Here is a 13,829-nt window from a genome sequence, read left to right on the forward strand (position 1 = left end):
ATCCCATATGACTGGTATCCTTCTAGAATAACAACCCCCATCATCATTACTGATCAGGAAAGTCAGCAAGACAACCAGCCTGCTCACTGGGACAATAAACAGAGGGTGGTTGTTGGAGACATGGCCTTGAGATTTACTGATGGATGTATAGCACTAAACTATTTATTGTATTTTCATTTTTGCTGTAAAATCTCAGCTTCTCTTTGCCTACTGTATTTGGAAAATTAGAAATATAAAGCACAGAGGTTTGCTTAGTTTGTCCCTTAGTTTTCATGTTCTTGAAAAGAAATATGGCTGTGCAGATTTTAACAGTCCTCTACAGATGGAAGAACTAATGAAGACCTGATGGAGAGCTGAACATGATTAAAGCATAGGTTTATAAAAGCAAAATACCTCAGATTTATGAGACATACTCAAAACAGCATATGTTATAGAATGTGTACATGACTTTGTCTTTCACACAATGCTGCTTCAAATTCTTGTGGTTAGTGTTCATATAGATCTTCTGCCTGAGCCACTCTCAGTTTCCCCACTGCTCACCCCTCATGGTGCTTACATAAACTCATTGAGCCACTTCAAATGATGAGTTTATCACAAAATTACTACACACATCAGTAAGTCCAGTGTCCATTCCCACTTGCCTAATAGAGCCTGAAATAACATTAAAGTTAAGGGGTGGGGGAGACCTGCCATAGAGAAACGTACACACACACATTTGACTTTAATTTTACAACAATTACACTCTGGTTTATATGTTGCACTGACAAACACCTGAATATTTATCCTTCAGTGTGGTAACCATTTGAGAAAATTGACACAGGCCACACATAAAAAGTCTCTAAGAAATATAAAGAAATGCTTTCTTCTCTGTGACATTTCCATAGTGGCATATGATGATATTTGTGACTCCCTGCTGCCAGTGTAATCAATGCCATGCACTAGACTTGTTCGAGCCGCACGAGTATAAGTAAGTCTTGAAGTAGCAAAAAGCAGGCAGTTTGTGTACTCTTACACATTAGGAATATACTGGGCCAGTTTATTTTGGCTTCAGTCAGTCCAAAGGCTTTGTCAGTTTTTCCACAATGGTTCAGCAGAGTGGAGAGGAACACAGGCAAACCATGGCTAGATGTAGGAGCTATAAGATATGTGTCTAGCTAGCTCCACTAAACTCTGTGGTCCATTCAGAATGCAGTTTTTCCATGACTTACGCATTTTTAATATTTTCCTAAAGCTGAGGCCTCTGAACCACATGGACGGAGACCAGATGACTGTGCTGCAGTAGCTCCCAGACCCTCCAACCACTCTCTATCTGCTACAACACAACAAATCCAAAACAGCACTCAGTAGTAAGTGGGGAAAGTTCCATAGTGATACCTTGTGCTGTAACCCTCTTAAACAACTACCTCTATTTACAGTAAGATTACAGGCACCCTGGATTTATTATGATGAGATAAAATTTGCATCGAGTTCTTTGGAGTCGTTTGAAAACCTTTTATCACAACGTGACAAAATTTAAAAAAAATATTTGCTCAAATGAATTTCATGTGGTGGGTATGGACACTGTTTTAAAGAAATTATTTATCAAATATATTTAATCCTTAATTAAAGTGTTAGCTTGGTGGATTTAGCAATACATCTGGTACACATATGCTAAACATTTGGTGGAGCCAACCATTTAGTAAATAAAAGTTTTGTTTTGTAAAGCCTCTATCTGCCAATAATCAGGAAGGGCAAAAACAAATGGCTGAATTTTGAGTTGAACATTTTTCCACCAGGGCTGTAAGTCAGTAAGGGAAAATAAGGGAAGGGAAAACATTTGGCTATCATCCATTTTTTACATTAATATTAGATAACAAAAACTTTTCTATGAAAACGTGTTGCTCAAAATGACAAATTCACAGATGCATATCACCCTACTCTGCAGTAACCCTTGGTTCTGTGGAGTGTTTTCTGTCTTTCTGGTGTTTTGGTTTATCACCCAGCTCTTATCAATTTTGTTTCTAGTAGCAGGCAACTGTTTTCACTGACATCCCCAAAAATTCACTGTGCACTGCCTCCCCAGCAACAAACAGCAGACAGAGCAGCTAGTTGGTGCACATAGTTGAGCATTCAGCTGTTAAAGAACCAGATAGTTCATCATGACTTAGTGGAGACTAAAAAAACACTACTCCCATATGTGATAATGTTGGCATGTCACATTAATGAATATGCTAATTTAATTGAAGCATAGGATATGGTGCAAGCATGCCATGGAAATAACACGTCAAAATAATGCATACTGTCGAGAACTGGCTCATTAGCCACCAATGAACAATCAATGACCTTGCTCATTAGCTAGCAGCTAATCATGCCAAGCATTGTAGTACCATATTATTGAGCAATAAAACTTTACTTGATTGTTGATTAAAAAGTCCTTGAGAGTTATTGGGGGAAGGGATTTAAAAGGGATCAAAACCAATTGTGATACACCGACGAGAAAGGCTGTATTAGATTATCTGAATGAGGCGGCAGCAAGATGTGATAGATGTGATGTGATTTAGAGATCTTTGATAATATTTTGTGTTGGAACATGTACTGTAAGTGAATGCATAATATTTATATGTATTCTATCATGCCACTACGTACCTCTTCCCAAGTGAAATAAGTAAGTTCATCTCCATCCAGGTAGCGGATGCCTCCGTGCTCTGGCGGCTTTTCCACAACAAAGTCGATTTTTGCTGAACTGTAGAAGGGATCTGAGATGTTTACAATCTCTACATTAATTGCCCTGCTGAGTCCCTCCTTCACTGTAAAGTTGAAAATCTGGATGGGGATGAGCCGGGGGACAATGTTCACAGAGATGTCCAGATCTTCCACTGTGGTAAAACCATTACTGACATCCACTGTGAAGGCGTCATTGTCCTGAAGAAGATGGATTTTCAAATAAGTTATTGACACTAAAAATAAATCTTCTGCCTTAGACCCATCATCATGAGAGGTCTGTTTAATTTTACTCTCAGTGTGACTATGACAGTGAACAAGTGACAACATCTGATTTATTACAACAGAATAAATTAAATGATAATAAACCTGGATGGTTCCAGACACATAGAGAATGTGTCCCTGATTAATGTCCTCCTGAGTGAAGGTGTGAATGTATTCGAGGACAGGCGAAACTGTGGTGTCTGAACTGTTTGTCAGCTTGACCACATGACCAAACCGAGGAAGATTCTTAATGGTGAATACCATTTCTGTAGGCAGAATATCAGCTTGCTCAACCTAAAAGGTAGAGTTCAAATGGAAGGATAAAAGGAACTGTCAATTCAGCATTTTAACAGATTTTCATACATCAATCTTGTTGTATAATATATATACAAATATATAGAGTACAGGTAGCATGATGAACAACAATATCCATCTAGAGTAGCATTCAACACACACTAATTAGCTGTAGGTCAAAATACCAGCCTACATAGAGTTCGGTGAAAGCCAAGTATCTCTAAAATGCTAACTGAGCTAAGATAAACAGCCCTGTTTAGCACTTGAATACATTTTCCATATAAACCAATGTTTTTTTTTAATGTATGATTTAACTTGGGAGGCAGGATCATTTTCTCCTCCCATAAAGGAACAGTAAATCATTCAGTCTTATTTAAAATTCAAATGCATGCTTTCAGATGCATGCTTTACTGAATACTTCAATTGCTTGACTTTAGAAGCATGGTTAGGGTAGATGCTGTTATCTGCCAATTGAAAATAGAGGAACTACCTGGTGCTGACAAAAAAAAAAAGCAGAAGGTTGTGCAACTTCTCCAGCAACAGTTGGCAAAGCATATCAACTTATAAAACTCTGCAAAACAGTTTGCATTTCAAATTGGCAGCAGTGCTCAGTATGCTACACAAATTTCAGTACACTACATTCATTTGTTGCATACAGAAATAATGCTCTGTTAACATTACATAGTTTAAATTTAATAATTGTACTGAACTGTACTCCATTACATGGGGTAGGGACACAGTGGGACAATATGTTGAAGAGAATCCTAAAAACAGACATTTGGCAGCCTTTAAAGCCACGCACCAGATTTACACACAGGCAGATTTATGGTCATCCCTCTTTGAGAGGTTGTAATAAACTCTGGAGCCTGAAGCCTTAGTGTTTAGTAGTCATGCCTGCATTTGATAGTATTTCAGAAGACCATACTACTTTCCATTTCATAGTAAGGACACACACTGTAAATGCTTCCAGAATCCAGGTCCATATTTGACCTCTTGTAAAGGCTGTTCTGCCAAGGCTTTCTTCATTACATATTTTAGTAGTGTACCAGGTGTCTAGGTGTTTCTCCAGTCAATACCTTAGATGGGATAGGATAAAATGTATGAAATATTGTGAAGCTAAGAAAGTTTCACTTTCAGAAATGTGGCTTGTTATTTTAAGCCAATATATACAGGGAATATATTATTAACGGACCCACAAGTTAAACCTCATTAATTGCTTATAAGATGAAGTGAAGGCAGACTGATCTTAAAAATTACAATGGGTTTCAAGAAGCTCCTCAGGGGATACTTCAACTCTGTTTTCCACACTTAATATACTGTAATTTAGTACCTAACTAGATTAAAAGCAGAAACTGTACAGTCATACTTAGCTCTACTTTCATGTGGTGGTGATTAGAGACAGGGTTTAAAACAGGGCAGTATGTTTGGATGAGTCATGTGAAAGATCTTAAACTTGAAATAGATAATGCTCTGTCATATAATCACTGCCAAATTGTATAAATATTTAGTGCTTTCCTGAGTGAATAGTGATCTGTGTTGAAAAGTTTAAATAAGATATGCAAATGAAATGAAATTATAGCTTTGTTAAACGTGTCACCACTTACTATTGGAAAGCTACCAGAAAAAAATCAGTTTAGCTCAACATACTTTAATTTCCCAGTCAGTAAACATTACCTTGATATGATCCTGGTTGATAATGGTGTGCTCGCCCTCATAAGAAATGATGACATCATTGGTTATCACCACAGGCTCAGAGAGATAACCTTGCTTGAATATTTTAATCCTGAACATGCCATCTTCTGAATGCCCCTGTGCCTGGACAGTGAATCTGAAGGAGTCCTTGGACCTCAAACTCTCATAATTATGCTCATATGACACAACACCTTTTTTCAGGTCCTCCTGGGTGAAACCTGAAGCTTCAACTCCACTCACAATAATTCTGCCATCACTGGGTGGCGATGTAATCTGGAATTTGATTTCGCTATCATCTCTGATGTCCATATTAGAGTCAGCACTCAGAATGGTGGTGTTAAGGGTCTTGGTGCTTCCATGGTCGATGACAATCATTGTGTTGTTCACCACTCGCAGGTAAGGCTCACTCGCCTGGATCTGAAGCAGCGCGGTGGTCTTGTGAAAGCCATCTGACACCTGCAATGGGAAGCGTTCTCGATCTGCTCCGTGGTGAACGAAGAGAACTTTTTTATCTTGCAGATCAGCTTGTGTGAAACGGAAAAGAGGCTGCGATGGTTTCGATGCTGAGACGATATTGCCTGACAGGATACCCTCACGAGCATAGACAATTTGTGTGTCATTAAAATCCGAGTCATCATCTTTAAACTGTATGACATCAGTTGTTAATAGACGCTGACCATGGCGGACCACATTTAAAACTTTATCCACAACCCTCAGAGGAGCATGCTCGTTCTTGGACTGAACTGATATTCTGAAAACAGCACTCAATATTTCCTGATTAGCCTTGCTTTGATCAAAGGCTGAGAAATGAAACTCATCACTGCTTGTCTTGGAGCCATCATGCTTGTAAATAAGCCTGTCAAGATGGAGGTCTTCATTACTGAAAACCCTAATTGCTCCCTCAAATCTAGGCTGTCCAGCGGGGGAGTCCCTTATCAGTCGTCCATACTTTGGCTCTTGTGTGACCCGGTAAACAAAATCTGTTGAACTCGCTGACTGAATCCAAAGATAGTTTTTGTTCAGAGCATGCTCACCACCCTGCAAAACATCCAGTCTCTCATTAGTCAAAACAGGACTATCAGCATTGGCAATGATGTTGATTGGGAAGGTGTACAAAGGCGAATAATGATCTTCAGCAAAGACTCTGAACTTAAACTGATCTATACTGTCCACAGCTCTTTGCACCCAGGCTCTGTACCTAACAGTATTGTCCAAAATGTCCTTCTGGGTAAACATGTCACCCTCAGCTAACTTTTTATCTAGCATCTGAAGGCTACCCAAAGTTGGAGGCTTGATAAGGATATATTTAACAGTTTGAGGATCTGGGCTTTTTCCTTTTACTTGGGCTTGAAGCTTTGTTAGACCGATTGTTTGTTCTTCACCAGCCTCCATCTCCAGTGGAACCAGATTAGAAACTTTCACTTGTGGAGGGACAATTTTTACTAAGAAAGTGTTGTTCCAAAGAGCAAACTTCCCTAGGTGGGTGTCAAACTGAATACGCTCCACCACAACATCTTCCTGGTCACTTGAGTCTGTGCTGATGTACCTAAGGCGGTTTTGTTCCAGATCAGATTGTTGGAAAGTTGTAACCTGCTTGTACATTCCATCACTTGTCATAATCTGTAGTTCTCCCAATTTCAGAGGTTGTGTGATATTATACATGACATCTCCATCACGAGGATGAGCAAGGACCGCCAGATTTTGAATACCTATGGACAAGTTGCTTCCTTGAGACAGAAGAAGGCCAGTGTTAGTGACAAGAGTCATATGTGGCTGTGTCATGGACAACTTGAAAGTAGTTGTTTTGCTTACTGACTCTCCATCAGACAATTCCAAGGTAATTTCAGCAGCAGTACCCCCTCTGTGTACAAAATATATATTCCCATCTTTCAAGTCCCTGCAAGTGAACTCAGAGATGCTTTTCCCTGGCTTCTGACCATTTTCTAAGTAACCAACTTCCATGGAAGTCTCTGAGGTTACAGTTACTACTAATTCATCACAGCGGGTGTCAGAATCCATGATTTTGATAAGGCTGGGACTAAAACGAGTCCTGCCATGTTCTGTGATGGTGATTTCTCCTCCAGTAAGTTGTGGTGTGTCATTAACAGGAAGAATTTTGACTGGGAGGACATATTCACGTGGACTTCTTAGGCATTCTGGAAGATGGCCATTATTGTGCACAACCACCTCTAGGCGAATTTGATCCGCATGCTTTTCATTTCCATCATGCATATATTTAATTTTCCTATTGACCACATCAAGAAGTGTGAACGTTTTTGTGTGTTTTGTGTTAATGTTCATATCAACCAGGCCATACCAGGGCTCATTTAGAAGAGTGAAGATAATCTGAGACTCATGCATTCCTGTAGCACTGAGGTCAAATGTAGGGTTTAAGTTGACGACATCAAGATAAACATCTCCACCTTCAGGCACAAACAATGGGGTGACATCAAGAAGTCGTGTTATATTTTTGAATATCGCTGGTGTGTCATCTGTTGGGTAGCAATGCTGTTCATCCATGTCTATATCGCCATATCGGATGCGAACAGGTGGAGAAGTTGTAGTTGCTTCTGCATCATAATAACTTGAGTAGTCATAATCCTCTCCTTCACATTTAACATGAACATCTTTGGTCACCAAAGCATCTTGCAGACTTCTATGCTTCTGATTGACTTTGATTTCCCCCAAGCACCCAATAAAGGATTCAGCTGTTATTTCCTCCTCTGCACGATTTAAGGATCCACTCTCTCGAAAAACTTCCTTCATTTTCCCCTGGATGCCTCCTAAATACAGGTTTCCCACCAAGTCTAATTTTTGTGATGAATCAAGAGGGGTGGAGGAAAACTGGCTATCAACATTAATGACAAAAGAATCCTTATTCACCTGAACTTTAACTCTATGCCACTGATCATCATCCAGTTTCACCTGAGTATTCTCTAGTATCTCCATGCCATTACCAAGATCCAGCATACCTTTGAGATAGCCCTTTGCAACACCAATAGCAATGAAGTCTGACTCTCGGCCTGGGTGGAAAACCAATAACGCATCATCAATTGTGGTCTTCATTAGGAACTCCAGGACCTGCTGGGCACCAATAGCCCCACTCCAGGTGGGGAAAGACACAAATGAATCAGGAGTGCTGAAACTAATTGCCTCACCATCACCTGCCTCAAACTCAGTGCTGCAGGATTCCTTTGTGTCATGGCAATGCTTAAATGCTGTGCTGAGAATATCAAACTGGTGGGACTCAAATTTGACCTGAGTTATGCACCCACGGAAAGGGGGAATGGCATTGCTGAGGTATGGTTTGTCTAGGTCTCCTGTTCCTCCAATCCAAATACCCAGGTCAATGTTAAGCTGTTCCACATCATGGTTCATAGGAATATATGTTGGAAAGAGATCATCAATTATCATGGTAAGTTTTCCATCTTGCAATGTGAGGGAAATTTTGTGGTCCAGTAGGTTATTCAGTTGTACTCCTTGAGATGAGGACAGTAACACCTCACCAAATCCCAAGTTCATTCTTGCCTGAGGGAAAACAAAAACATTTGATTTTTTTTAACACATACATACATTTCAACTTTTATATTATGCCATGTAGGATATTTAATGCACATTTGTTTGGGAGAGTCATTACAGAGGACCAAAACATGGAATGGATTCAGAACTAATGTATGTATGTAAGGCATGAAAATTGTTACAAGAACGTTGTTCAGTATTTATAACCATGTAATTTTCTGTTGAATGGGCAAATCAAACCAGCTCAAATACTCTGATCTACATATACGTTCATGAACATTTCTAGACTCAAAAACACTTGTCTAAGCTTAATTTTATCAAATCATTGGCATTTATGACCCAGGCAGTCTTCTACAACCCCCAGGATACCTCAGTTTTCTAAGAAAGGTATTATTTCTCATAATACACATGCTTTGAGTTTTCATCGAAAATATGTGCTATCCTCCAGAGGAGATCAATATCAATCTCCGTGATAGCACACGTGATGCTAATGCTGCTGCTTTTCAGAGCTGTCAGGCAATTAATAATAAATACAAAATGTCATGCTTCCCATTCCAGTGATACAACTAGAGAAGACAACAGAAAAATAAAAATTAATGTAGGATGTTTTCACAGTGGCAGCTGATGGATTGTGTCATATACTGTACCTGTATTGACGCTTGTGACTCCCAAAACTGTATTTAAAGTCACATTCTCCACAGTCTAGTATACAGCTTCATAATGTGTTCAACATGTGTATAATATGCTGATAAGTGAGTAGATAATAATAGAGAATAGAGAGATGATAATAATGGTGGTTTACTTTGACAATGACTTTACATATTTATTATTCTTGTAATTTGTGGAGCATTGTATGTACACTGGATTATGATATTTCTTCCTGTACTTGCTTTTCAAGTGTAGGAAAATAATATTAACATCCTACTTTTTTCTGAAAGTAACACCGTCTTTCCATTTGTGTATTAGGCCATTCAAAAATTTTTGTTTTGAGAAAATTTAGTGATATTTAGTAATATTTTAACCTGGCCTTTCTGTGTGGAGTTTGCATGTTCTCCCCGTGCTTGCGTGGGTTTACTCCAGGTACTCCGGTTTCCTCCCACAGTCCAAAAACATGCATGTTAGGTTGACTGGTGAATCTAAATTGCCCGTAGGAGTGAGTGTGAGTGTGTGAGGTTGTCTGTCTTTGTGTGTGTCTCTATGTGGCCCTGTGATGGACTGGTGACCTGTCCAGGGTGTACCCCTGCCTTTCACCCGAGAGAGAGCTGGGATAGGCTCCAGCAGATCCCCGTGACCCTGGCTTTCAGGAAAAAGCGAGTACAGAAGATGGATGGATGGATGGATGGATAGTAATATTTTAGTTACGGTTTTATTTTGTTGAAGTAATTTTCAAATCTTTATGTCAGTGTAGCTAAAACAATGTTAAGTGCAACGATTGTTAATTCTGGCATAGCAAATCAAGTGATTTAAGAGTTAAGCAATCAAGCTCGTACCATTTTTTCCAGTTTCTGGGACTGACCAACCTTCATTATCTTACAGTGTCTAAAAATACCATTCACCTCTATTTTCCCATTTTGGAGCACAAGGAACAGGTAGTCCTCCATTCCTGCAGCCAGGAGCAGTAGACCACTTCGCCGACTCGTCTTGATCTGTAGTGACAGCTGGAATGTGGAAACATCTTGGAAGGCTTGTAAACTGCAGAAGCTGTCCCCAAAGTAGGATTCTGTGAAGAGTGAAAATAGGTTTTATCACATAAAGATAGGAAATATACTTGAAACATGTTCTGTGGTCTTTTGAACCCCCACTTTTGTCTTTTTTTCTTTGACAAGGAATGGCAGCAAAATTGCAGTAGTGAAAAATAGTGTAACCTGATAATTTTCACTCTATATAGAGGGAACAAAACATGGCTCACTACATTAGGATAAAACAAAAAGATAGCTGTGTTGCTATGGGCTCACGCAACAACTGTTGACTGACAATTCTGAAGTCTAGAGAGCCTCACATTACAGTGCCCCTTAGTCAGGATGGGTTTCTTTATTATCAGGTGTCCTCCAGCTGCTCCTGGCTGAAGAGGACCTCCTCTGCCCTCAAAGGGATTAGCTCACTAAGACATCAGTTATTACCCTTGCAAAGGTTTTCTGGGCATATAGAGTCTTTGGGTGCAGGATTTCCCAGGCTTGAGCTCTCTCATTTCCAATGATATGCAAATTCAGCCACCTGCCTTGGACTGTGCTCTATGGGCTCTTGACAAAAGGTAAACCATAGAGGAAGTCAATTATTTCCTAGTGCACATGCTCTGAAATTAAACTGGACTACCTCCAAGACCCTATTTCCTCAGTATGGGTTTTCCATGCCCTTTGCCAAGAGATACAGAAAGGGGGCTTTCCATTAGCCACCCACTCGTCCCCTTGGTGTGAAGGTTCAAGACATAAAGTCACTGGAGCACAGTGAAGAAGGCACTCTTCTGCTCATACAATGCAGTGAGAATCAGAGAGAAAATTAGAACATTCCTAAGAGATCATGAGGGCCAAATATTCCCTGAAATTCAACAGTAGAGTCCAGTAGCTGAGAAGGATGGTGGGCTGGATCTCATGATCGCAAAAATCTCATAGAATAACCTCTCAGACACAGATAGATCAGAAAATAGAAGATAAGATACAAAATAGATTTATAGCTATAAATGAAACAAAGTGTTTTCTTAAGACTTTGAAGGTCCCTATCCCTCAATGTTGGGTATACATTAATGCCACGCTTCCTTTAAAACACTGAAGGGTAGATTTGTCCTTTGGTTTCCCATCTTATAAATGAACCTGTCTACCCGAGACCTGCAACAAACACTAGAAATCTAAACAAAGACAATAATTTTTATGTCAGCAAGGACAAAAAGCAAAGCTTTAATCATCATGCCCATGGTTTTCTGATTTTACTAAGAGGCATTTGCTGTGAGTTCCAAGGCTGCTATGTCATGAACAAAGTCAATGATGAACGGTCTCAGCACACGACTAAATACACAAAGAGACTCTCGATTAAACACTGCTGCTGTCCTGCAGCCAGAGAAAAGCCATGTTGTTGGCTCTCAGAAATAAATATCACAGGAAACTCTTTTTTGACATTATCACATATTGAATTTTGTAAACCACATTGTGTGAATGCTAACAATGAACTGAAAAAAAAGTGAAGACCAGCAAAACTAAATCTATCCTGGTAATTCACAATGAGTGAGGCTGAGCATACAAATGTCATTTGTATTAGTGAATCAAATGAAATGATCACAGTTACACATCATTTATTTTCACAATGTCACTTTGCAGAGGCTATTGTCAGTTCTGATTGTGCCAGAGGCTATTATGGTTCAGTTAAGAGAGTTTCTGGTAAGGCTAAGGTTTTCCAAATGAAAGACAAGTACTAATTGCTCAGGAGCCTTCAGGCTGAAACTGAAAAATGGTGGAGCAGAATCTTTTTTTTAATACGCAATTGCATTAACAAAGAAAATCGCAATGAGCTGCATGGTTCTTAAACCCAAGCTTTTGTTGGATTGTTCGCCGAGCATAGGGATAAAAAGCTGAAGGAGAGAGTGATGCCAAGACAATTCTGCCTGGGGATTTTCTGGTTCAGATTCAGCTCTCTGCTATTGCCTTTAGGAAAAGGAACACATTTTCTAATGATGCACACAATAGTTTTACTCTCTGCAATGTACATGGACCTGGAATTCATTAGTCCCTAAGCTAAGCTTTGTAAAGCTCTGTATAGAATAGGCCTCATGTAGGAAAAGCACATTTTCAATATGCTATCTGTACAAATACCCTGATCTGTGGCACTTTTGTTTCTGGAACCTTGGTTAAGCTGATTTGGTATTCACACTACAGGTATGCAAAAAGGGAATCAAATGTAGAGGATGAATAAAACATGATCATGAAGGGCCTTTGAACTCTGTGCATCACAAGCCTCATATATTTGCCATTTTCCAGAGCTTTGTGGCTGGGTGTAGATTGGTGAGATGATGGGTGATTTTCCTGACAAGGTATCATCACTTGTCAAGGATCATCCCTGCTCATTAAGAGTATAAGTTTGAGCTGTGAAGCTGCTTCCACACTTGGTGTCAATCTGTGTGTGGAGGTTTAACCACCTAAGAGAACGGCCTCTGATCCCTTTCAGCTACCACGCCCCTCATCACACTACTTTATTGTGTGTCAAGCAGAATCCTGGTCTCAAGCCAATGCAGATGGCTATAATTTGATGACTGACTGTGCTTGTATTTATAATGCTCAGTGGAAACAGTCTTCCTCTCTTTCACGGACGACTGAATGAATTACCCTGTTGTCTTTCTTTCCCTTTCCTCCTCCTCTTCTCCATCCTCTTTTGGTCTCAATCTAGTGACACATGTCTGGAATAGCTATGGGGAGGAGAGAGACACTGACCACAAGTGCAACAATATTGAAGAAATTCAGTTGAATTTGTGTCCTGTGACTGTCCTGTGCCGATGAGTCAGACTCACTTCAGTGAAGATGTGCCAAAAGACATGATTTGTGTTTTTGGGATGCTGATTTTTGCTGCCCTAATTTTCTTTTACAAAGGATAATACTTAAATCACATGCATAGTATCCTGAAGCTTAAATTCCTGCATTGATGTCTAGGCTAGTCTGGCTTAACTAATAGAGTAACACACATTGCTATTGTTTTATAAACATGAGAGTCCACATTTCTTTCAAATAATATTATTTGCTTGTTTAAAATGTTCTGCAGAAGCAGGGATACCTTCCTTGTGTGTTTGTCTACTATACTTTTGCCATGGTAACTCTGCCTGCAATCCAAACAAACCACCTACTTATGTAACCCATGGTCAAACCATGGCTGGCTTGACTATAAATAGTGGTTATGTTGGTCATTTGTTTCCTTTGCTGGGCTGTGCCTACTACAAAAGGGCGTAATGTGTTCTAGATACAGTTATATGAAGGACAGGGTATTGTTAAACATAGATAGAATGGGAGAGCTTTTAAGAGTGTAATAGTATTTACCATATGGCAGCACAGGCATTACAATGATGAGCAATTAGATCTATCACAAGGGTCAATAGCACTTGTGACAAATATTAGTTTTCCAGTTTTATCTGCAGATATCATCTCTCTGAAATTTGAACATACATTATAATATAAATGATTACTTGTATATTGGAGGGCAGCATGGTGGAGCGGTGTTTAGCACCGTTGTCTCAAAGATAGAAGGTTCTGGGAATGAATCTCATTTAGCTCGAGGCTTTTTTACAGTATGTAGCATTTGCATGTCTTTCTGTGTCTCGTTGTGGCCATCTAACCATGGTGCTACATAAAACAATACAAAAACTACACATATGGTTGATCCTGAAG

General features: G+C 39.5%; 1 protein-coding gene across 1 annotated transcript in view; it reads right to left on the minus strand.

Annotated features, from left to right (window-relative positions):
- The window catches only part of cspg4 (chondroitin sulfate proteoglycan 4), a 57,437-nt gene that overhangs the window by 14,062 nt on the left and 29,546 nt on the right, over nucleotides 1-13,829 (minus strand). The window contains exons 2-5 of the mRNA XM_026311982.1: nucleotides 10,026-10,189; nucleotides 4,933-8,478; nucleotides 3,070-3,258; nucleotides 2,626-2,901 (exon numbers count right to left, since the gene is read on the minus strand). Of these exons, the coding sequence (XP_026167767.1) occupies nucleotides 2,626-2,901; nucleotides 3,070-3,258; nucleotides 4,933-8,478; nucleotides 10,026-10,189 (4,175 nt within the window). The remainder of the gene's footprint in view (nucleotides 1-2,625; nucleotides 2,902-3,069; nucleotides 3,259-4,932; nucleotides 8,479-10,025; nucleotides 10,190-13,829) is intronic.

Source organism: Mastacembelus armatus, chromosome 6 (genome assembly GCF_900324485.2).
Source record: "Mastacembelus armatus chromosome 6, fMasArm1.2, whole genome shotgun sequence".
NCBI lineage: Eukaryota > Metazoa > Chordata > Actinopteri > Synbranchiformes > Mastacembelidae > Mastacembelus > Mastacembelus armatus.